General features: G+C 54.3%; 1 protein-coding gene across 2 annotated transcripts in view; it reads left to right on the plus strand.

Annotated features, from left to right (window-relative positions):
• Positions 1-19,045, plus strand: part of PTPA (protein phosphatase 2 phosphatase activator) — a 37,107-nt gene extending 18,062 nt beyond the window's left edge. For both annotated transcript variants that reach the window (XM_032257540.1, XM_032257539.1), the window contains 7 exons: positions 696-821; positions 2,773-2,890; positions 5,863-5,962; positions 6,924-7,048; positions 8,042-8,142; positions 12,857-12,964; positions 17,492-19,045. In XM_032257540.1, coding sequence (XP_032113431.1) covers positions 696-821; positions 2,773-2,890; positions 5,863-5,962; positions 6,924-7,048; positions 8,042-8,142; positions 12,857-12,964; positions 17,492-17,569 — 756 coding nt within the window. In that variant the 3' untranslated portion in view covers positions 17,570-19,045. The remainder of the gene's footprint in view (positions 1-695; positions 822-2,772; positions 2,891-5,862; positions 5,963-6,923; positions 7,049-8,041; positions 8,143-12,856; positions 12,965-17,491) is intronic.
• The last annotated feature ends 1,592 nt before the right edge of the window (positions 19,046-20,637 follow it).

Here is a 20,637-nt window from a genome sequence, read left to right on the forward strand (position 1 = left end):
ATGTAGCTGTGAAATGAGGTTCATGAGAAAAAGGAGCAGGCTGCAAAGCAGAATGTGTCCTGCGATGAATATATACCGTCACCCTGTGCCAGGCACTGTGTTCTTTAGATCAAGAAACTGAGAGACTCAGAGTTAGTCACTTGATCAAGGTCTCATAGCAACTAAATGGTGTTTGAGCTGGGGCTTGAATCCAGGCCCACTGTGCTAAAGAACATAAAACACTCTAAGAAGATAACACAGAAGGGTATGTTAAAATGTTTAGTGTATTTCCGGCTGGCAGGATTACTGGTCATTTTCATTTCCTCCTGTTTATACTTCTATTTTTTTATGATGAGTAGGTATTGGATACTGAACAAAAGGCTCCCATACAGTCTTTGTAAAAAGTCGTCAGGGTTGAGTTTGTGCTTGTCTATAGCAGCAGCCCATGGGTAGGCTGCCTGTAGAAACCAGGTGCTGAAGCCACCCTGTCCCTGTCCCATCAACCTAGTGCTCTTCCCTCTCTGGAAAGCCCATCATGCTCCCCTGACCCTCCTTCATAATCAGGACAGTGGGGAAGAAAGAGGGTTGGGGGAGAGTGGCCAGTAGGGGCCATGCCGAGGGGTCATTGTGTGGCAGTAGTGGATTTGTGTGGCCTCTGTGACTAAGCTGGAGTCACCAGTCAACGTGGCTTGGACCCCTCTATTTTGCCTCCACAGGCCATTGAGAAACTAGTTGCTCTTCTCAACACGCTGGACAGGTGGATTGATGAGACTCCTCCAGTGGACCAGCCCTCTCGGTTTGGGAATAAGGCATACAGGACCTGGTATGCCAAACTTGATGAGGTGAGGCTGCCACAGGACAGGCCAGGGGCTGGGCTGGCAGTGAGGGTGGTTTTGGCACCAGCTCGGGAAAGGCCTGCATTGTATAGCGCTTCTAGGTATAAAAAAATCCCAGAGTTTGTTAAAATGGCAGTTTCACTTAGCAAAATTAGAAATGAGTTTATACTCTGCTTGGTCATCTTCTGGGAAATGCTACTCTGCATATACAGCCCTCTGCACAGGCTGTTTATGAAGTCACTGTTTGTATTACAGCAAATTGGAAACGTCCCATGTACCCATCTGTAGGGGATCTCTTGAGCCCAGGAGTTTGAGTACGCTGGGCAACATAGCAAGACCCTGTTTCTGCAAAAAATAAGAAATGATGGTGCACACCTTTGGTCCCAGCTACTTGGGTGGCTGAAGCAGGAGGATGGCTTGAGCTCTGGCGTTTGAGGCTGCAGTGAGCTATGGAGCCATTGCATGCCCACTTGGAATGCTAGCCGCATAGTACTCCATGGTGTGGATGGACTAGTCGATTTAACTGATCCCCTACTGATGTTTTTATTTTTGAATCTTATCAAGCTATTATCTATTCAAAGCAAACAAAAATAAAAATGCAGGATCTCAGGCCCTGTTCTTAGAAAAGCAGAGTCTACAGGTCTGGGTAGGGACTGGGAATCTGGATTTTCACAAGCTCTCCAGGAGATTCTCATGCCAATTGTCTACAACTGAACTTAAGGAAATTTGGGTCCTAATTTCTCTGGCCCAATATTTTCACATGGAGCAGAGTGGAGACTCAGGACCCAGTGAAATGCTGTTCCCAAGAGAGGCCTGGGGCTGCCTCTGGACTCTTAAGATGGTACATGGTCTTGTTTTTGTTTTTTTTTCCTGTCGCTCAGGCTGGAGTGCAGTGGCATGATCTCAGCTCACTGCAGCCGTCACCTGCCAGGCTCAAGCAATCTTCCTGCCTCAGCCTCCTGAGTAGCTGAGATTACAAGCAGCCGCCACCATGCCTGGCTAATTTTTGTATTTTTAGTAGAGACAGAGTTCGTCATGTTGGCCAGGCTGGTTGCAAAATCCTTGCCTCAAGTGATCCGCCCACCTTGGCCTCCCAAAGTGTTGGGATTATAGGTGTGAACCACTACTCCTGACCTTGTTATGTCTTAAAGCTAACAGATTATAGCTGTACAGCTTGATGGATTTTTACATATTTTTTACCCATGGACTCACCACTCATGCCAAGTTTTTTACCCATGGACTCACCACTCATGTCAAGCAATAGAACATTCTAGCTGGAGTGCTCCCCGTCCCAATTGATATTGGCCAGATTCTTCTGATTTCTATTCCATAAATTGTTTTTTTTCCCATGTTTCTGAACTTTGTATAAATGTCTGGCTTCTTTTGCCTGATGTCATATCTGAGATTCATCCATATTTTTGTGTATAGCTGTAGATCTTTTTCTTTGCTGTGTAATATTCTGTTGTATGACTATACCACAATTTATTCATCTCACTGTTGATGGACATTTCTGCTGTGTTTCCACCTTTTGGCTACTCTAAACAATGCTGCTGTGAACATTCTTCTGCATGTCTTCTGATGACACATGACACAAGCTGACCTGAGGGTGTGAAGAAGGTGGCATGTGTGGGAATCACAGAATTGACCTACCAGAGTCTCGGCGGGACTGCAATGAGTTACCAGATGGGAGGGTTGAGGCTTTTTCCAGATTCCTCCTGTCTTGCCCCAAGACCCCTGTGCCCTGGAAGGATCAGTCTATGATAAGCCACCTGGGTAGTCTTCTGCTGTGGGAGAATAAATGCTGTCCATCCCCTTCCTTCTGTGGCCGGTCAGAACAGGGAGCCAGGCTGGCCTGGCATGGCAGCCTGGGTCCCCAGTCAGGTACTGCCCCTGGGCACCTGCCCACTGGGATGCTGCTTAATGTGCTGCCACCACTTTGTGTCTCTTGTGTTATCAGGAAGCGGAAAACTTGGTGGCCACAGTCGTCCCCACCCATCTGGCAGCTGCTGTGCCTGAGGTGGCTGTTTACCTAAAGGAGTCAGTGGGGAACTCCACGCGCATTGACTATGGCACAGGTACCTGCTGCTTGTGGGGCTCTGTACTTACCTGTCTTCACTGCTTTCTTTTTTGGGGCTTCAGGTGGTCTCAAGCCCCTCTGAGCAAGCAAGAGCCATCAAGAATTCGCCAAGTACCTGCAGCGTATTGGGGCAGGTGGGGTGTGGGGTGGTTTCTGTGGTGGGGGCACGGGGTGGGTGGGAATGGGAAGCGGCTAGGCTTGCAGGGAGGCCCGGATGCTGCGGTTCTGCTGTAGTCCACCAGGGGGAGCTGATGCCCCATGCATGGTGCTTGCGCCAGCGCTGCTTTCTGTTCTTGTGAAAATGGTCTCTGTGAGTGCCTCATCCCCAAAATAATAATTAATTGAACACTTACTGTGTGTTAAGGCAGCAGCTTCCTGAAGCTGTGAGAAATGAGAGCGATTCTTGGTGACCTTTGTAGTATTGTGGCATGCTCTCTCCCTTGCACCCCTTGTCCCTTAGCCATTCTCTGTGCTGTTGAGCTCTTTGCATCTGTGGTCCATGTAAGCCAAGTGGGTTTGGACTTTGAGGAGAGGGAGTGTGTGGGCACCTTAACAGGGAAGTGTAGACAGGTGCAGTGGCGCGCCTGTAATCCCAGCACTTTGGGAGGCTGAGGGAGAGGATTGCCTGAGCTCTGGAGTTTAAGACCAGCCTAGGTAACATAGCAAGACTCCCATCTCTTTTTTAAAAATGTATTTAAAATTATTTTTATTTATATATTTATTTTTTTGAGACAGGGTCTCACTTTGTTACCTAGGCTGCAGTGCAGTGATGTGATCTTGGCTCACTCCTGGACCCAAGCAATCCTCCCACCTCTGCATCTTCCCACCTGCCAGTACCTACAGGCGTACACCACCAGCTTGGCACTTTTTTTTTGAAACAGAGTCTCACTCTCGCCCAGGCTGGAGTGCAGTGGTGGGATCTCGGCTCACTGCAACCTCTGCTTCCTGGGTTCAAGCAATTCTCCTGCTGGGACTATGGGCACATGCCACCATGCCCGGCTAATTTTTGTGTTTTTAGTATAGACGGGGTTTCACCATGTTGGCCATGCTGGTCTCAAACTCCTGACCTCTGGTGATCCAGCCACCTTGGCCTCCCAAAGTGCTGGGACTGGGATTACAGGCGTCAGTCATTGCGCCCGGCCGATATTTTTGTATTTTTGATAGAGATGTGGTTTTGCCGTGTTGCCCAGGCTGGTCTTGAACTCCTGAGTTCAAGCTATTCTCCCACCTCAGCCTCCCGAAGTGCTCAGATTATATGTGTGAGCCACTATGCTGAGACCGCCGTCTCTCAGAAATAAAAAAAGGAGGTGTTCTCTAGGTCAGGACATGGCCTGTGTAGCCAAGGAGGACCCCTACTTTGGTAAGGACCCACCTTTCCTTTCTGGCCTGAGGCAGGCAAATGGGGACATTGCTTAGCCCTCCCCTTGTCTGGGGGATGTGATCCACGAGGGAGCCCTGGCCACAGAGGCAGGCCCTGGAGAATGGCCCTCTTGGACCAGGTGGGGCTTTGACTAAGACCAGCAGGGAAAAGATCAAAGAGGGAAGACTGGTCAGGTCAGCAGGGATTGGTGCCCCAGCTGCATGTAAACCCCTGAACAATGGGAGCCTGGGCCCTGGCTGGTCATAAGTGGATACTGTGGCAGGGGAAGGAAACTGAGCTCACAAGCTGCCAGGTCCTCTAGGGGTCTTTGTTCTCCAGAGACAGGACAGAAGTATTCTCTGATATATTCTCTTCTCACCTCCCTCCAGATAGGTTATGTGTGATACTGTGAACAATGGGATTCAATCACAGTCCAGTGAGTAGTTCCTACAGTGCAGACCATTCCTCTTTGATATGACTGGGAGAGGAAGGGAGGGTGCCTTTTCACCCTGTAACCTGATCATGCGTTCCCTGATAAAAGCCTGCAGCGGCTCCCCATTGCTCTTAGGGTAAAGTCTGAGCTCTTTCCTATGGCCATAAGGCCCATGTGACTTGTAGCCCCATGTCGTTACACATTCTCCCTTGCTCTCACTGCCTTCAACATAATGGCCTCCTTAGGGTTCCTCAAACAGATCAAGCTTTTTCTTGCCTCAAGGACTGTGCACATGCTATTCCTTCTGGCTAGAATGCATTTCTTGCTTCCCTTACTCCCTTTGCCTTGCTAGCTCTCATCTTTCAGATTTCAGATTAGATGTTACTTCCTTAGGGGAAACCTGAACTGTTATGTCAGGGTCTTCTGTGACAGCCTCCAGTTAGCACCCTGCTGAGCTAGAATCATAGTAGTCACTATATATTTCATGTCTGTTGTCCCTGATAGATCATAAACTTTCTGAGGGCAGGGACTTACTTGTCACTGTTTCCTAGTGCGTGACATGGACAGTGACTTCTTACATCGTAGATGCTCAGTAAATACAGTGGAGTTGCTGAGTGGGTTAAACCTACAAAATGAAATGTAAATGTCCAGCCTGGGTCTTTTAGGAGTAGAATTATAGTACTGGTAGTTTTTTTTCTTTTTTTTTTTTTGAGACAGTCTCATTCTGTTGCCCAGGCTGGAGAGCAGTGGCCCTATCACGGCTCACAGCAGCGTCAACCTCCTGGGCTTAGGTGATCTTCCATCTCAGCCTCCTGAGTAGTTGAGACCACAGGCACCTGCCACCATGTTTGGCTAATTTTGTATTTTTCGTAGAGACAGGCTTTTGCCATGTTGGCCAGGCTGATCTTGAACTCCTGAGCTCAAGCAGTCTGCCTGCCTCAGCCTCCCAAAGTGCTGGGATTACAGGCATGAGCCACCATGCCCAGCCTGTACTGGCATTATAGTTCTTGAAAGGAAAGGGCCTAGCAAGTCTTTCTGAATGGGGAAGAGGTCTTATTGCCTCCATGTTGACCCTCCTCAGAGGGGCACTTATCAATGATTTGGATTCTGGAAGACCAAAACAATCCCAGTCCTTTACCTGGACCACTGTCAATGTTGGTTGTTTTTTCTCCTCCAGGGCATGAGGCAGCTTTTGCTGCCTTCCTCTGCTGTCTCTGCAAGATTGGGGTGCTCCGGGTGGATGACCAAATAGCTATTGTCTTCAAGGTGTTCAATCGGTGAGAGAAAGGACAGGAGGGCTGGAGGAGGGGGTGTGAGGGGCCATCTCTTTCCTCCTCAGCCTGGGAAACGGGGTGCTGTAGGATTCTCCTGAGTGGCTCATGGTTCTCTTGTCCTGTCCTAAGCAAGCTCTCGCTGTGGATGGAGTGTCCAAGGCTTTTTCCTAACAGGTTCAAATTAACCTCCTAGTAAAAACAAGTGAAAGAATTGTCACATACTGCCTGCCAGTGCTCGCATGGTGTTGACCGTGTGAAGGAAGAATTCTAAGCATTTTATGTATAATTCATTAATTCTTACAAAAACCCTGTGAAATAGTAACTGTTATTTCCACTTTACATATGAGGAAACTGAGGCACAGAGACATCCAGTCTCTTCACTGAGGTCACACACTGGATTCACACCATCTGAACGCAGGTAGTCAGGCTCTGACTTGCTGTCCCGCACCACCCAAGCCAGTCGCTGGGCAGCACCGATGTGGATCAGTTACCAAGAGCCCTTAAGATTCCCATTGCTGGCCCCTTTCTAGCAGTGCTGCTGCAGCAGGCCTGTGACGGAGCCCAGGAGCAGTGCTTGACGCTCCAGAGGTGGCTGCCATGCAGCCTCTGATAAAATTGAAGGTTGCAGCCAGAAGAACCTCGGAGATAACCTGCTGGAACTTGTGTCAGCTTTCAGACAGGCCGACTGAGGCTGGAGAGGCTGAGGCCCTGCCCAGGGTTTTACAAGTTGTCAGGAGTTGATGGTACCAAAACCCAGCTTCCTAATCAGTGATTTTTATCCCTTTCCTGAGCCAAAAGATGGCTAAGTGTTTGTGGGGGGAAATAAAGCTACATGATTGAAATTGAGAACAGTTACACTCTTCAGTGGTTATTTGGGGCCTCGTGTGCTCCCAGTGGCTGAAGGGGTGAGAGTGTCTTTTTACTTTTTGCTACCTTTCCTTTCTTCCTCTACCCTCCTGTGCAGGTACCTTGAGGTTATGCGGAAACTCCAAAAAACATACAGGATGGAGCCAGCCGGCAGCCAGGGAGTGTGGGGTCTGGATGACTTCCAGTTTCTACCCTTCATCTGGGGCAGTTCTCAGCTGATAGGTACTGCAATGGGGCACCTCTGCCTCCACCCCCAACCAAGGCTGCTTTCTGTGCCCCTCCCCTGCCCCTCCTGCTTTCCGTCCTCCCTTCTTCCTGCCCAGGGCAGACAGTGACAGCTTGGAAAGCAGGGCATTAGACTGGCTATTGAGGGAGGCTGTTTGCTGTCAACCTTCTGCTGTGAGAGCCCGTGTGGTGGGCTGGGGGAGGCGGAGGCCAAGTTCTGCCAAGATAATGGGAAGTGACATGGGCTGGAGCAAGGGCGCACGCCTGGTGCATAATGGACTGGTATGAAATGCGTCCCAGCTCCTGGCAGCAGCTGTGGGGTTTTATGTTGAAAATGAGGGGCCCTTTTGATTCGGTGACCAGTGTCATCCACTGTTATTATCGAGCTGTGTGCAAAGGGGCCCATTAGGGAGCAGCCACCAAGTGCTGGGCAGTAGGCCTGCTTCCTGTGGGGCTCAGAGGGGCCTACTCGGGTGACTCCCCTGCTCTTGAGGCTGGTTTTCAGGATGGGGGTGGATGATCATCTCTATTTTGATGTAGAATGAACTGCCTACAAAATGATATTCATAAATGACCATTTGTTGTGGCCTCCGGTGCATTTCCTCCCTGAATCTTCTCAGTGACCCCCTCGAAGGGTCTGCCAGCATGAGGCCAGCTCTGCTGACTGGCAACTGCGCCAGGCACCATACTGAGTGCTGTAGGCGTGGTAATTATTGTCACGGCCCCTAGGAGGAGGGACTGTTGTTGTCCCCACTGTTCAGGTAGGAAACTGAACCTTGGCAGGCTGAAGTCATGCGTCCAATGCCATGCCGCTAGAGCTTAGCGCATTAGAATACACACGCACAAAGCCATTTATTGATCCTTTAAGGTCAGGTGTTGAGGGGAGCACGGGCAGGACTGAGGCCCTTGGGTGGGTGTGACTGCTGAGTCGGGTTGCCCAGGTAGTGGTGGGGCCTGGTTCTGAACCATGGGGCGCTTTGCTCTTCCCAGACCACCCATACCTGGAGCCCAGACACTTTGTGGATGAGAAGGCTGTGAATGAGAACCACAAGGACTACATGTTCCTGGAGTGTATCCTGTTTATCACTGAGGTGAGGAGGAGGGGTGAGGGGGGTCCCACAGGTGCCTCCGGACTCAGATGAACCAAGGCTGGCGGCTTCACAGTGGATCAGAAGAGCCAGAGCTGCTGCCCAAAATGGCAGGGCCGGCCAGAGTGGGTTATTGCAAAGGAAGCACCACTGGGCCTCTCCTGAAAGAGTCAGCCACTGTTGACTGTCAGGATCTCCTCGCCCAGTTCTCTTGCAGTTTCTCCTGAACACCACAGGAGTCTTGAGGTGAGGTCTAAGACTTGATCACTAACTGGCCTTGGTGACTGCTGCAGCAGGTCTGAAAGGGTGGGAGGGCCAGGTTTGTGGGGGGCGGTCAGCATCTTTCAGTGGGGCCTCACAAGGCTCTGTAGAACATGTGCTTGTGGATGTGTGAAATGAAACCACTAGAGGAGATAGTGTGAACTGGTGCAGACAGACAGCTTTTCTATTGAAGGGACACATCTCTCAATGCCTGAGGATGTGAGCCCGAGCGAAGTGCGGAGTGGGAGTGTGCAGTCCTGGCCTGTGGTGGCAGTCACTGGACAGCCAGCCCTGCGGCTGAGCTCTGTAACTGGAAGTTCTTATCTCATCAAGGCAGGATTCCTCACAGTGGGCCCTGGACCGCTTGTGCAAGATCTCCTAGGGTGTTTGTTAAAATGCACATTCCTGGGCCCCCATCCCAGCTTACTGCATCAGAATCTTAGGGGACAAGAGCCAGGAACCTGCATCTAAACACACTTGCCAGGTGACTGCATGGGAAAGCTAGGGACCCTCTGCTCTCTGGACCTCTCTTCAGGAAGGTGTTGGGACTTTTCCTCCTCCCTGCCACCCTCACCCCCCCATTTCTGAAGGGCGCCCTAGCTCTGCTATCTGGAGAGGGTTCTGTCCCTCCTCAGTCCCTTTCCTGACACCAGCACGGATGTCTGCTGCCTCAGTGAGGTCCCTAGCAGGCCTGTGGACACTGGCTGTGTATTCTGAACCTCTGAAGAAATGGAGAAGCTGGGTTATAACCAGCAGCCTTGGCTCCAAGCTCTTCCTGGTCAACATTCGGCTCAGGCTTCTGCCAAACTCCAGAGGCTAGAGGGGAATGACACATTTTTTCCAAGTCAGCAAATGGAGCCGGGACTGACGGCTGGGCGGCCACCACTTCATTCCCGGAGATCTGCTGCCCTCAGCAGTGTGGCAGGCCCAAGGTCGGGAGGACTCGGGGGCAGCTGGCTCGCTGCCTTGAAAGACAGTCACGTGCTGCTCTCTGTGGAGTGGAATGCAGGGGTCTGTGGAGGCCTAGGGGACCTCAGGATAAGCTGGAGGAGCAGGGTGGGAAGAAGGGTGCAGATTCCACACTGAGCTCTGGCATGGGGCTAAAAGGTTGAGCTGTTTGCGCTCCCCCCTGCCCGCAGCTGACCAGGCCCCTGGGTCCCTGTTGATATTCTAACTAGGAGGCAGGCCAGGCCTGGCCTCTAGGATTTTGGGAATTGATTCCATGGTAAGATTTTGTGTTTTTAGTTGGTTGGTTGATTATGCTGGTATAAAAACCCAAAAGCTTTCCCAAAGTTTGGGTCCCAGTTCCTCTGCTAGAGGAAATCTCAAAATAGCCACTAGGTGGCAGGAAAGGCACACTGAACTTGGAGAAGGTTTGGTGACATTTATTTGAGGCCGCAGAAGGAACAGGGAGGGGAGGGTGTGCCTGGAGTTTTTGGCTGTTCCACACCTTCTCCACAGGGCCTGGTTTTTTCACTTTGGGTCTAGGCTCTTGGGCATGGTGTTCAACAGTGGACGCTAGGAAGGGTGTGCCCAGGAGCTGAGGTGACTGCAGCAAGGGCTCATCTTGCCATGTAGCCGCTGGTTGCAGCACGTCTGTTCTCTAAGCGCCCACCCTCTTCCACCTCGGAGCAGTGAGCAGCATTTGCAGCCTCTAGTGGGTGAGTGGCCTGGCCTCGCTCACTCGGGACCTGGAGGCTTGCACAGAGCAGGAGGTGATGTTGCCTCTGGAGACCCTGGGCTCACCAGGGGCTCTTTTAGCTGGAGATTAAACATAGCACCGAGAACTTGGGATGGAACTGGGCAGTTCTTCCTGGGTCTCATGCCAAGACTGCCCTGGTACCCTCTGCTCTCATGTACCCATGGACATCCTAGGTGAGGGACCCCACCTGGCAGGGCTTCTGCAGCCTCTGTAAATGCAGCCCTGGTGCCTTTAAGAGCCCAGGGCAGGCAGGAAAAGAATTTCAGTTTCAATCTGGCTTCTAAATTTGGAGTTTTGGGAAGGGAGGGATCAGATTTCAGCTGGAAGGGAAGGAGCTGACAGGAAGGCGCTGTGCAGAGCCTCCCCACCCCTGCCCATCCCCCCAGTTACTGACAGAGGAGCCATTTACAAAAGGCCGATTCTCTGGGGAGTGGAGAGGCAGGAACGCAGCGTCTGTGAGTAATTTCCTGCTCAATATGGCTGCTCTGACTCACACAATTCCCCTGGGGTCACTGTGGGCTGCAGCTAGCTTGCTCGTTCTGGCTCTTTCTCTTCTCCCTTTGTGGCTAGAATGAGCTAATTTTTTTTTGTCTTCTCGCCCCGGATTCCTTTTTTCCCCCCTTGTCTGTTTTCCTTTGCCAGAGTTAGAGGGTCTCCTTCTGAAGGGCTTAGGGAGACCCTGGAGCACTGAAGGCCTAAGGGGCAGTGTACAGCCCCTCCAAAGAAACTGCCTCTCTTGCCTTTCTGTGGGTTGGGGCCCAAGGCCACTGGAGTTCCAGGACATGGGCTTAGCCCTGGTTCTGCCAGCAGCCTTTTGGGTATATGTTCTGTGGCCCTGGTGGGCAAGGCTGGCCAGGAGGCAGGGCCTCTGTCTGCCTGTGTCCATCTGCCTGCCTTTGCCTGGGAGCCCTAGCTGGGCAGGCTCCTAGCAGACAAAGCCGGCAGGGTGCCTCCTGGTTGCTAGCTCACAGGGCCGTGTCCAGAGAGTGAAACTGGTTACACAGCTCCATAGCTCCCTGAGCTTTCCCAGACCTGGAAGTGTGCACAGGGCTGGAGCCTTCAGGGACTGGAGAAGGGGTGGGTACGGCGAGGAGGGGGAGGGGTTGGGGGTGGAGTCGGTTGAACACGGCAGTTGGAACAAAGCTCCCTGGAGGTGAGGCCCCTGTAGGCTGGGGGTACCTGGCTGCCCTCCTGGAGGAGAGAGACTTGGACGATTTTGGGTGAAGCAAGTGGCCCAAGACAAGGCCCCCAGGGACCAGGGTGGGTTTTGCCTCTGTTGAGTGCCTTGGGCTCTTGCCTGGCTGTAATGGAGCCTGGGAGAGGAGGGGAGGGAGGAGCCTGTTGTCCTTGCTCCCGAACATGGGTGTTTGGATGGGCTCTTTGGGACCCTGAGCCAGAGGAGGGAGATGAGGGGGATAAAGTGACAGCTTTTTTGACTTAAATCTTAAAAGTTTTGTCACAGTTGCCTTTACTAGAGAAGTAAGAGGCCTGCCAGGATTGGGTCACCAGGTGGCAGCCCACAGCTCAAGAGTGGGGGCTCCTGAGGTCCCTCATGGTGAACTGATGCCCCAATATGGAGAGTATTTCCGGCTTATCTTTTCCCCTTCAAACAACCCAGCCTCCCCCGACACCTGCATGTTTCTGGAACCTTCCAAGTCTCTGCTTCTTTGCCAGACTCAGCCTCTTTGTAGAGTCTTCCTTCTGCAGCATGGGCTTGGGGTATAGAGCCCTGTTCCCCTGTAAATGCTGCCCATGAGCTGGGGGGGGCTGTGTGGGGGGAATTATGAACTGCTTGGTTAATAAATACAAATGTGCTGGCCTCGTGGTGTCAGGGGGATAGGCTCAGGCACACAGACATCCCTCTGTGGTTTCTGATGTCATGGGAACTTCATGCTGCTGGCTGCAGGATCTTTCTCTTCCTTCCTGGAGGGTCAGACTCTGGCAAGAGGGAGGACCAGGAATGGAGCTGTCCTTGTGCCCGTCTCTTACAGCTACTGTGGCAGCCATTCCTTCCCCACCTTCTGGCCAGGCCAGGCTGGCTGCTGCTTCAGGCATCCCTGCCTCCCATAGGGTCTCTCTTTCCTCACTCTGCCTGCCATGCAGAGGGCTGTTGGATACCTGGGTTTGGTCATACCCACCTTGACCCTCCTGCAAATCGACGCTTTCCTCATCTAGCTCTGCTGGTGGCAGGTGCAGGAGCAGACCAGGTGTCCTGTGGGGAGGCCTGGGGGAAAGGGGGAGCCTGAGGGGGAAGAGGGGGCCTGAGGGGAAAGGGTAAGCCTGTAGGTGTGGGGTCCAGCTGCTGCTGTTTATCTGAACCCGAGTAGACCCCTGTGCTGGAGAGGTGCTCTGAGCCTCCTGGGGAGTCGGTGGGAACTGCACCAGAGGCTCAGATGGAGATCTTATCTTCCTGAGGCTGCTAGATTGGGTGGGCGATAGGAATCAGGTCCCTTTTATTTTTTGGCTATGGGAGAAAGAGGGGTGACTGGGGGGTGGGTGTGCAAGGAATGTCGTATTTTCCTAGCAGGCCTTGAGGGCCAAGGGGGAGCACTGTCTCTGGCACTTGTATGTGCCCATTTGTATGTCTGCCCCACAGGCAGATGCCCTAGCTTGGCCCCCCATAAGTGTCTGCGCATTCGTTGCGTGCGTGTGTGCACGTGCGCATGAGTGTGTGTGTGTGACTTTGCTGCAGGGGAGGAATGATGAGCTCCTAGCCAGCCCCTGCCTCTTCAGCTTGTGGCTTCTCTTTTCCAGATGAAGACTGGCCCATTTGCAGAGCACTCCAACCAGCTGTGGAACATCAGTGCTGTCCCCTCCTGGTCCAAAGTGAACCAGGGTCTAATCCGCATGTATAAGGCCGAGGTGAGTGGGGGCTGGCCAGCATGCCTGTCCCTGCTGCCACACTTGGTCCTGGGCTGGGAACAAAGCAAAAGATGTGGGGCCTGAGGCTCCTGCTTCCTCCTACTCCAACGTTTTGCTCTAAATCTTAGGCTAGCCCCTCTGACACTTGGGGCCTCAGAATCTCCCATCTGGGGGATGAGCAGTCAGAGAAGCACCGGCTACCCCAGCCCTGAAAAGCTGAGGCCCAGCTCTGTGCTGATGAGCTTGAAGGCTGAGGCAAGGAACTGCTACGTGGGGAGTTGGGGCGGTGGGGGCCTCTCTGCTCCCATCAAATGGCTGAAGGCTTCTCGAGGCTTGGGCAGCCCGAGTCTGTCTCTCCCATGGCATACCTGGGAAGGGTCTTACCCTTTGGAGGCGTCTCCAAAGTGCTGCCTTCCACGTTAGTATGTATGATGGCTGAGTGGTGGGAAGTCTGAGGGTAGGCTGGGAACTGGCATTTTTATTGACCGCTTCAGAGATTTTGATGCACATGGTTTTCCCTGCTCTCAAATCAGATGATGCCAAGGAAAGGAGAGCTGAGGTTTCCTGGAGCTCCCCCTGCTGGGAGGCGGCCGAGGGTGTCTCCTGCCCTCTTGGCACTCTTCTTCCAGCCAAGGAGGTGGCCTTTTCTCTCTTGCAAGTGGGAGGAGACATTTTATTTCTACCCTGTCCCTTCTGCTAGCTCCTCCCACTTCTTGGGAAGACTAATCCTAGAACTGCTTGACCTTGGCTAGGAAAGGGCTGGATGTGAAGTTCCACACCTGGAGTGATGGGTCCCTAAAGTCCCATCTTTCTGCCCTCAGACTGGCCCTGGTGACTAGTTCATGGCCTCAGGCACTGTCCTGTGGGCACCATCTCTTGACTCCTGGCCACTCTTCTCTTCTCAGAGGGGCTGCTCCAGGTCTTCATTGGACCCAGAGCCTACTGGATCCCAACAGCAGTGGCAGGACAATGGGGAAGGGTGCCAGAGGCCGGCAGGGTTGGGGAGCACAGATACTTCCAGTTGGCCTGGCTTCCTGCACGCTGCCCTGAAGGGGTTAACGAGGCTTGAACTGAGCAGGCTGGGCCCTCTCTCCCTTCCGCCCCTCCCCCTGTGGGTCCCCTTCCTCTGGACCTCACATCCTGTGTTTAGGTTCCAGCCCACATACCTCTCTAATCTGAGAGGCCGTTGGCTGGAGCTGCCGAGGCTCTGAGGCTCCTTCCGGCTGCAGCTGCCTGCCCCCGGCTCTCCACTCCAACTCTGCCCTGGGTGACTGCCCTCTGGTGACCTGATGTTCCTGATAACCCCACCCCCACCTGTCCTACAGTGGGGGCTGCTGGGGAACTCTCACTCTGTTGTTTCCCTGCCCCCGCCAGGGTGTCTGAGCATGTGGGAGGCGTGTGTCCTCCAGCCTCCTCTCAACCCCATCCCCTGTGTGCCAAAGACAGTACTGTCCTCTACAAGCCTCTTAAGTGACTAAACTTCCCTTGACTCAGGCTCTAAGGCCCAAAGGATAGGGCAACAGACCCTGTCACCTTCTCCTACCTGCCCTTCATAGACAAAAGAGCTTCAGGCTGACAGAGGATGAGGGAGGAGCACATTCAGATTGAAAATCGTGATGGGGTGGCAGGAACACAGGGACAGTCCACTCTGCACAGTCCACTCCTTCAGGGTCTCTGTGGGGGCTGAGCACAGGGTGGCGAACACAAGGGGGACACTGAAAATGACCACCAACTCAGGATGAGGGTCTCTCTAGTAATCACAAAGTGGCCTTCCTGAAAATGGGAGATGCTAGCCCTGGGTGTGGCAGGCGCTGTGTGGGGAAGGGGACAGGCTTGCTGGAACTCACTGACTTGAAGATCACCAAGTCTTCGCCTGTAATCCCAGCACTTTGGGAGGCTGAGGTGGGCGGATCACTTGAGGCCAGGAGTTTGAGACCAGCCTGGGCAACATGGTGAAACCCTGTCTCTACTAAAAATACAAAAATTAGCCAGGCGTAGTGGCGCGTGCCTGTAATCCCAGCTATTTGGGAGGCTGAGATGGGAGAATCACTTGAACCTGGAGACGGAGGTTGCAGTGAGCTGAGATCATGCCACTGCACTCCAGCCTGGGCGACAGAGTGAGACTCCATCCCCTCTCCCCAACCCCAGAAAAAAAGATCACTGGCCGAGTACGGTGGCTCACGCCTGTAATCCCAGTGCTTTGGGAGGCCAAGACAGGTGGATCACCTGAGGTCAGGAATTGGAGACCAGCTTCACCAACATGGTGAAACACCATCTCTATTAGAAATACAAAAATTAGCTGGGCGTGGTAGTATGCGCCTGTAATCCCAGCTACTCAGGAGGCTGAGGCAGGAGAATCACTTGAAGCTGGGAGGTGGAGGTTGCAGTGAGCCGAGATCGTGCCACTGCACTCCAACCTGGGCGATGGAGCAAGACTCCATCTCAAAAGAAAAAAAAAAGACCACTAGGTCTTCACAGTGTTCAGCACTTATTGACAAATTAGTACAAATTACTACCAAGTAGCCCTTAGTCCTTGGTCCCAAAGGGCCCATGGGCTGGCATGTTGCCTGCACAGAGGTCCCGGGAGAGGGCTTGCTTTCTCAGGCCAGTTCTTAGGCCCTAGGGAGGACCTCCAAGGCTTGCCAGTCTTGCAGTCCAGGAGTGGGTAGGAAGGCTGGGTCTCCCGTCAGAACTGGCTGATGGAGGGGAGTCAGCCTCTTGGGCTGCCACAGAAGTCTGACCTGCCTGGCAGTAGGTGGCCTCAGGATTTGGGTGTAACTTTGCATCTGTCCCCATCTTTCTGATCGAAGAACCAGGTGCTCTCAGGGGCCTTGTGTGGTAGGGGGCCTGTCTTTCCTGTGGGCCATCACTGTGTGGGTGCCGCCTTCAGAAGGACCTTGTCAGGGCCCAGAGAGTCCCTTCCCCTGCTTGAATCACCTCTGGCTAGAAGGTCAGAAGGGACAGGCTGAGGCTGCTGCTCCACCCAGGTACATAGGAGGGCCTTGCTGGGAGAATGCCCTGGCTAGGGGCGCCTCCTGCTCTGGAGCCTTCGGCTTCCTTGGCCCAGCTCCTGGCTTCTGCGGCTGTGAGGGGGCTGGCTCTGGGGTCCTATGGGCAGAATGGAGAGAACCTCTGCCTCTGCCCCCCTCTTGCCTTGCAGCTTCTCCTATGGGAGCTAGAGGCAGGTTGACCTTTGACCCCTTCTGGAATTCCAGGACCCTGGGGGGTGGGGGGGCTCTTATGACCACTTCCTGGATGACATAAGCACCATGGCAGCTGCTTTGGCCTCTGGCCTGGATCTGTGGCTGCTCCCCCTCCCGCCCAGGGACCACCTCCCGCTGCCTGCTCCCCACGTTCTCTGCCTCAGGCCCAGGATCCTGGCTGTGGCCAGGTCTCTGCTCCCCACCCACCATGAGCTTGGTCCCCATCCTTCTTTCCCTCCCCTCCTGGCGTCTCTTTGGCCCACTCATCACCCCCACGGCTTTCCCTCCTATGTTCCACAGCTGGGTTTTGAGGAGAGGGAACCTGAGCCAGTCATGGCACCCCTTGTTCCTCTTAGTTAGTTGGAAGTTGAGATCACAGCCACAGAGTGAGGCTCTTACTCCCTCTGAGGCCATAAGGCTTGTTCCACCCCAGCCGGGAGGTGCCTAGCATACTCTGTTTCTGTGGCCAGAGGTGTGGGAGGAGGCCCTCGTCAGTCTTGGCAGATCCAACCCTTGCATACCCAGAGTGGCTCCTGTGAGAGCTAGTGACCAGGTGTGGTGGGTGTAGGGTGCTGTGATGGGTGTAGGGTGCTGTGGCGGGAGCTGCAGCTGGAAGCTGGGGTCGGCTGCCTGTGGGCCAGGCCAGCTGCTGTGATAGGCCCTGTTGCTCACTCTTCATCTCTGCTCCTCTGCTAGGGGCCTGGGCTGGGCTGGGCTGGGCTCAGGGAGTTGGGCCACCCGCCTGCTTAGCCATTCCCCTGTTCAGTGCTCTTTTCCCCTGCCCCCCACACAGGCTGCTGGGAATTGCCCAGGGGTGGGGGGAACTCAATGTCAGCTGGTTCTTATTGTCTTACTCTGAAGTGCCAAGATGCCTTTTCCAGTCCAGAGAACTGAAAACTGGAGAAAACAGGCCTTGGGGCCCAGCCTCAGCCTCTTAGGCTTATGTTCAAATGTCCCCACGTCTCTTCTCCAGAACTGGGGCCTGGGCTGGTGGGTCCCAGGTCCTGGTTCTGGAGGGTTCTTTTCACCTCAAGTTTTCAACTTCCCCCTCTGGGCCAAGTGATGTCACTTGGCTGTCTCTCTTCTCAGTTTCTACCTTGTTGGTCTGCCTTTTCTCTCTCTCTCTTTCTTTCTCTCGTGGGTCTCATTGTTGTGGAGTAGGTGTTTTTGGGTAGGATGAGTAAGGATGTGGGGGAGGAAGGCCTGGGGCTCCCCTGGCAGGGCTGCTTCCTGGGCCTGGGCTGGACACCTGGGAGGGCAGCTTGGGGTCTCGGCAGGGGTGTGGTGCAGCCCTCACCACTCTGCTCAACTGCTCCTTCCTCAGTGCCTGGAGAAGTTCCCTGTGATCCAGCACTTCAAGTTCGGGAGCCTGCTGCCCATCCATCCTGTCACTTCGGGCTAGGAGGGGCCGAGCTGAAGAGCTACCCAGGCCACAGTTCCTGTGCCTGCCCTCCCCACCCCAGCAGTGGCCCCCTCCCTACCCCCTCCCTCTGTTCGTCCTGTTTGATGAGAGGCTGTTAACTGGGGTGGGGTGGCGAGATGGGCTTGAGGGGGCTTGGAGCATAAGGCTTCAGGGCCCAAGTTGGGAGAAGTGACCAAAGTGTAGCTGGTTTCCTGACCTTCCCTGTTCTGGACTGGCCAGAAGAGAGGGCTGGGGCCCGGTCACTGGGCCACCCTCTCCTGTTCCTGGCCTCTTCTCCCTTTGCTCCTGCCCAGTCTGGTTTTGAGGCCAGGGGCTGTTCTGCAGCACTGCAGTGAGGAGAGGGGAGGGGAGATAACCTGCTGCTTCCATTGCTTTTCGCTTCCCGGAGTCGATGCCTTTGTAAGGGTTGGAGCTGCTCCTCGCAGGGGTGCGTCAGTTTCCCAGGCCATGCTGGGATGGCTGTTCATGCCAGGGCTGGAAGCTGAGGCTGGCTGCCAGCCATGTGGTGGGGTGGGGTGGCCTTAGCTGTCCTGGCCAGTGCCCCCCCCCCAGGCTCCTTTTCACCCTGCCCTCTGCGCCTGAGGGCCGGTGTGTCCAAGCCTCCTCCTGGCTCTTCTGTTCTTCAGCCTTTGGCTTTGCTGGGTTTCCTGGCTGTAGCCACATCCCTCCCTCTCCCCAAGGGTAGCCTAGCTGATGGAAGCTGCCTTGTGGGTAGGTGCTGGTCTCCTGGGAGGGCGCAGCTGATGGGGTGAGGCCTGTCTTTCCAGAACTTTCCCTGGCAGGGAGGGGGTGGCAGAAACTCAGGGAGGGGCTTGGGGCCCGTTGTGTCTGGAGAGCCTGGATTCCTCTGGGCAGTGTTAGGCCCATCTGCTTCTGTTACCTCTGTGCTGCTGCAAGTTTCACCCAGGGCCCCTGGGCCCTGCTTCTGTGCTCCCCTGGGTGGTGGGTGGGCCTAGAAGGTGGCAGTCCCACTCCCTGTCCTCCCACCTCCCTGAACTGTCCATTGCCTTTATAGGGTGAGGTAAGTGACGGCCTCCCAGGCCCAGGCTTTGGCTCTGAGGATGTGCCCAGTGGGGGCTGGGCAAGCCCATTGAGGGGAGAGGGGGGCCCTGTAGCTACATGCCACCGCCGAGGTTTCTCCTAGGTCTGTTTCTGGGGCCTGGCTCTTATAGGCTCGTCCCCCAGTTCTGCCCTTCTCCACTGCCCCTCTCTTGTGTCTGGGTCCACACACCCTTCAGGAAGGGGGAGCACTGAGAAGCACAACACAGGGGCTCGGCCTGGGATCCGGTGATGGTCTAGGCAGAGGCTGGGACAGGAGTCCCAAAGGTCAGTGACAGTTTCCCAGAAGAGGCCCAGCTCCCACCTCTCTCCCAGGGCCAGACACCCCTTCCTGGCTCCCCTGTCCCTTGCACCCTCATTGCTGTTTGGATTAAAGCCTCTGTTTTGCACCTGTCACTTGTGTGAGATATGTCTTTTCATGTCACGTGTTCGGCCCATCTCTGCATGACCAACCTCCATCAGGTCCCCTTCCCTCAGGCCACAGTATCTGAGACTTGAGCTGTTTCAGTTTGGGTTGAGCCTTTCGTGGGTTTAAATCCCAGCTGTCTCCCGCCCCAGCTGCAAGGTTATAAGTTACTGAAGCCTCTGAGCCTCAGCTTCCTCATTCAAAATGGGGACAGTCACAGGGTGACTGCCAGGAGTGGACAGCAGATGTGAAGTCCTCAGCCTGGGGCCCGGCACAGTTCATCTCGGGTGGTCGCTGCAGGTGTGCTTGGTGAAGGGGGCCCTGGACTCCTAGCTTAGTCCCAAGCTGGCAAGGTAGGCTTTGGATGGGTTTTGACAATGGAACCTGCACCTGTGGTTTGTGGGGGGGGGTGGCCCTCTATTCTCCCTCCTCTGCCCCTTCTGTCCCTGCTGGGTTGAGGGTCTCTGGGACTGTTTTGCCCCAGACTTCCTTAGACACTCCTGCGCAGCTTTCAAGGGCCCCTGACCTTTCTCTTGGCCTTAGAGGCCAAGAGAACACGGGACTGGAAAGCCTCAGCCCCACATCACCTTGTGCCTCCTTGGAGCCTGGGGGCCAGGAGCCCTGCCTTGAGTCAGGCACACCTGAGCTCAAACCGAGCAGCTGCTGCTTACTCACCAGAAGTAGGAGGGCCCTGACGGTTGACTTCATCTCTCTAAGCCTCACTCTCCTGATCTGAAAAATGGGCATAATGACATTCCTATTATTGATCTTGAGGATTCTTTCATTTCACACATAGTGGCTGCATGTTCCTCATGACTGCACTGCATCTGGATATGACAGTGTTAGGTAGCAGGGTGGGTTGTGGAGAAAATCATGGCAGTTAATTAGAGAAGGCGTTGATGGGTGCGGGGTGGGGGTTACTTGCTCTAGAAGGTTCTGTGAGCTGAGACGCCGAGGACAAGAAAGAACCACTGTGGACAGCTCAGGCCCGGGCCCAGGGTGAGGGAGCTTGGGCTTAGGGCCCAGAGGGCTAGGGTTGGGTGGAGGGGCCAGTCTTTTTGGCCGGGGTCTTACGGGCTCTGCTGAGTTTGGACAGTGTTCTATGGGAAGGTGCTAGAGGGTTTTGTCAGGAGAAGGGCCTGGGGTGGGTGGGGCAGAAGGGGAGATGGCATATTTGGGAGGCTGTAGCTGTGATGGGCACAGCGAGAGTGGCCTGGGTGAGGGTTCGGAGTGGGGTGGCAGGAAGTGGTCCAATTTAGGCTGCATTTGGTATCACTAACAGGAAGGGAGTTATGACAGAGAGCCGAGCAGCCAAGGACCCCGATTCTTCTTCTTTTTCCCTACTATATAAAGTACATCTGAGCAGAAGGAACCCCAGTTCTTGGCTTGTGTGGCTTGGTGCCATTTCCTGGGATGAGGGGGCCGTGAGGGAGAGGGATTGCCATGGGGCCATGGGACTATCTTAGCTTCTAAGAGGAGGTGCCGAGGAGGAGGGTGCTGGGGTGGGCTCCTGGCGGACATGGTGATGAGGTGTAGTGCCCCCAGACCAGGGATGGTCAAATGGGTGGCCATGCAGATGAGA

Source organism: Sapajus apella, unplaced genomic scaffold (assembly GCF_009761245.1).
Source record: "Sapajus apella isolate SASKATOON/1434 unplaced genomic scaffold, GSC_monkey_1.0 scaffold97, whole genome shotgun sequence".
Classification (NCBI taxonomy): Eukaryota; Metazoa; Chordata; class Mammalia; order Primates; family Cebidae; genus Sapajus; species Sapajus apella.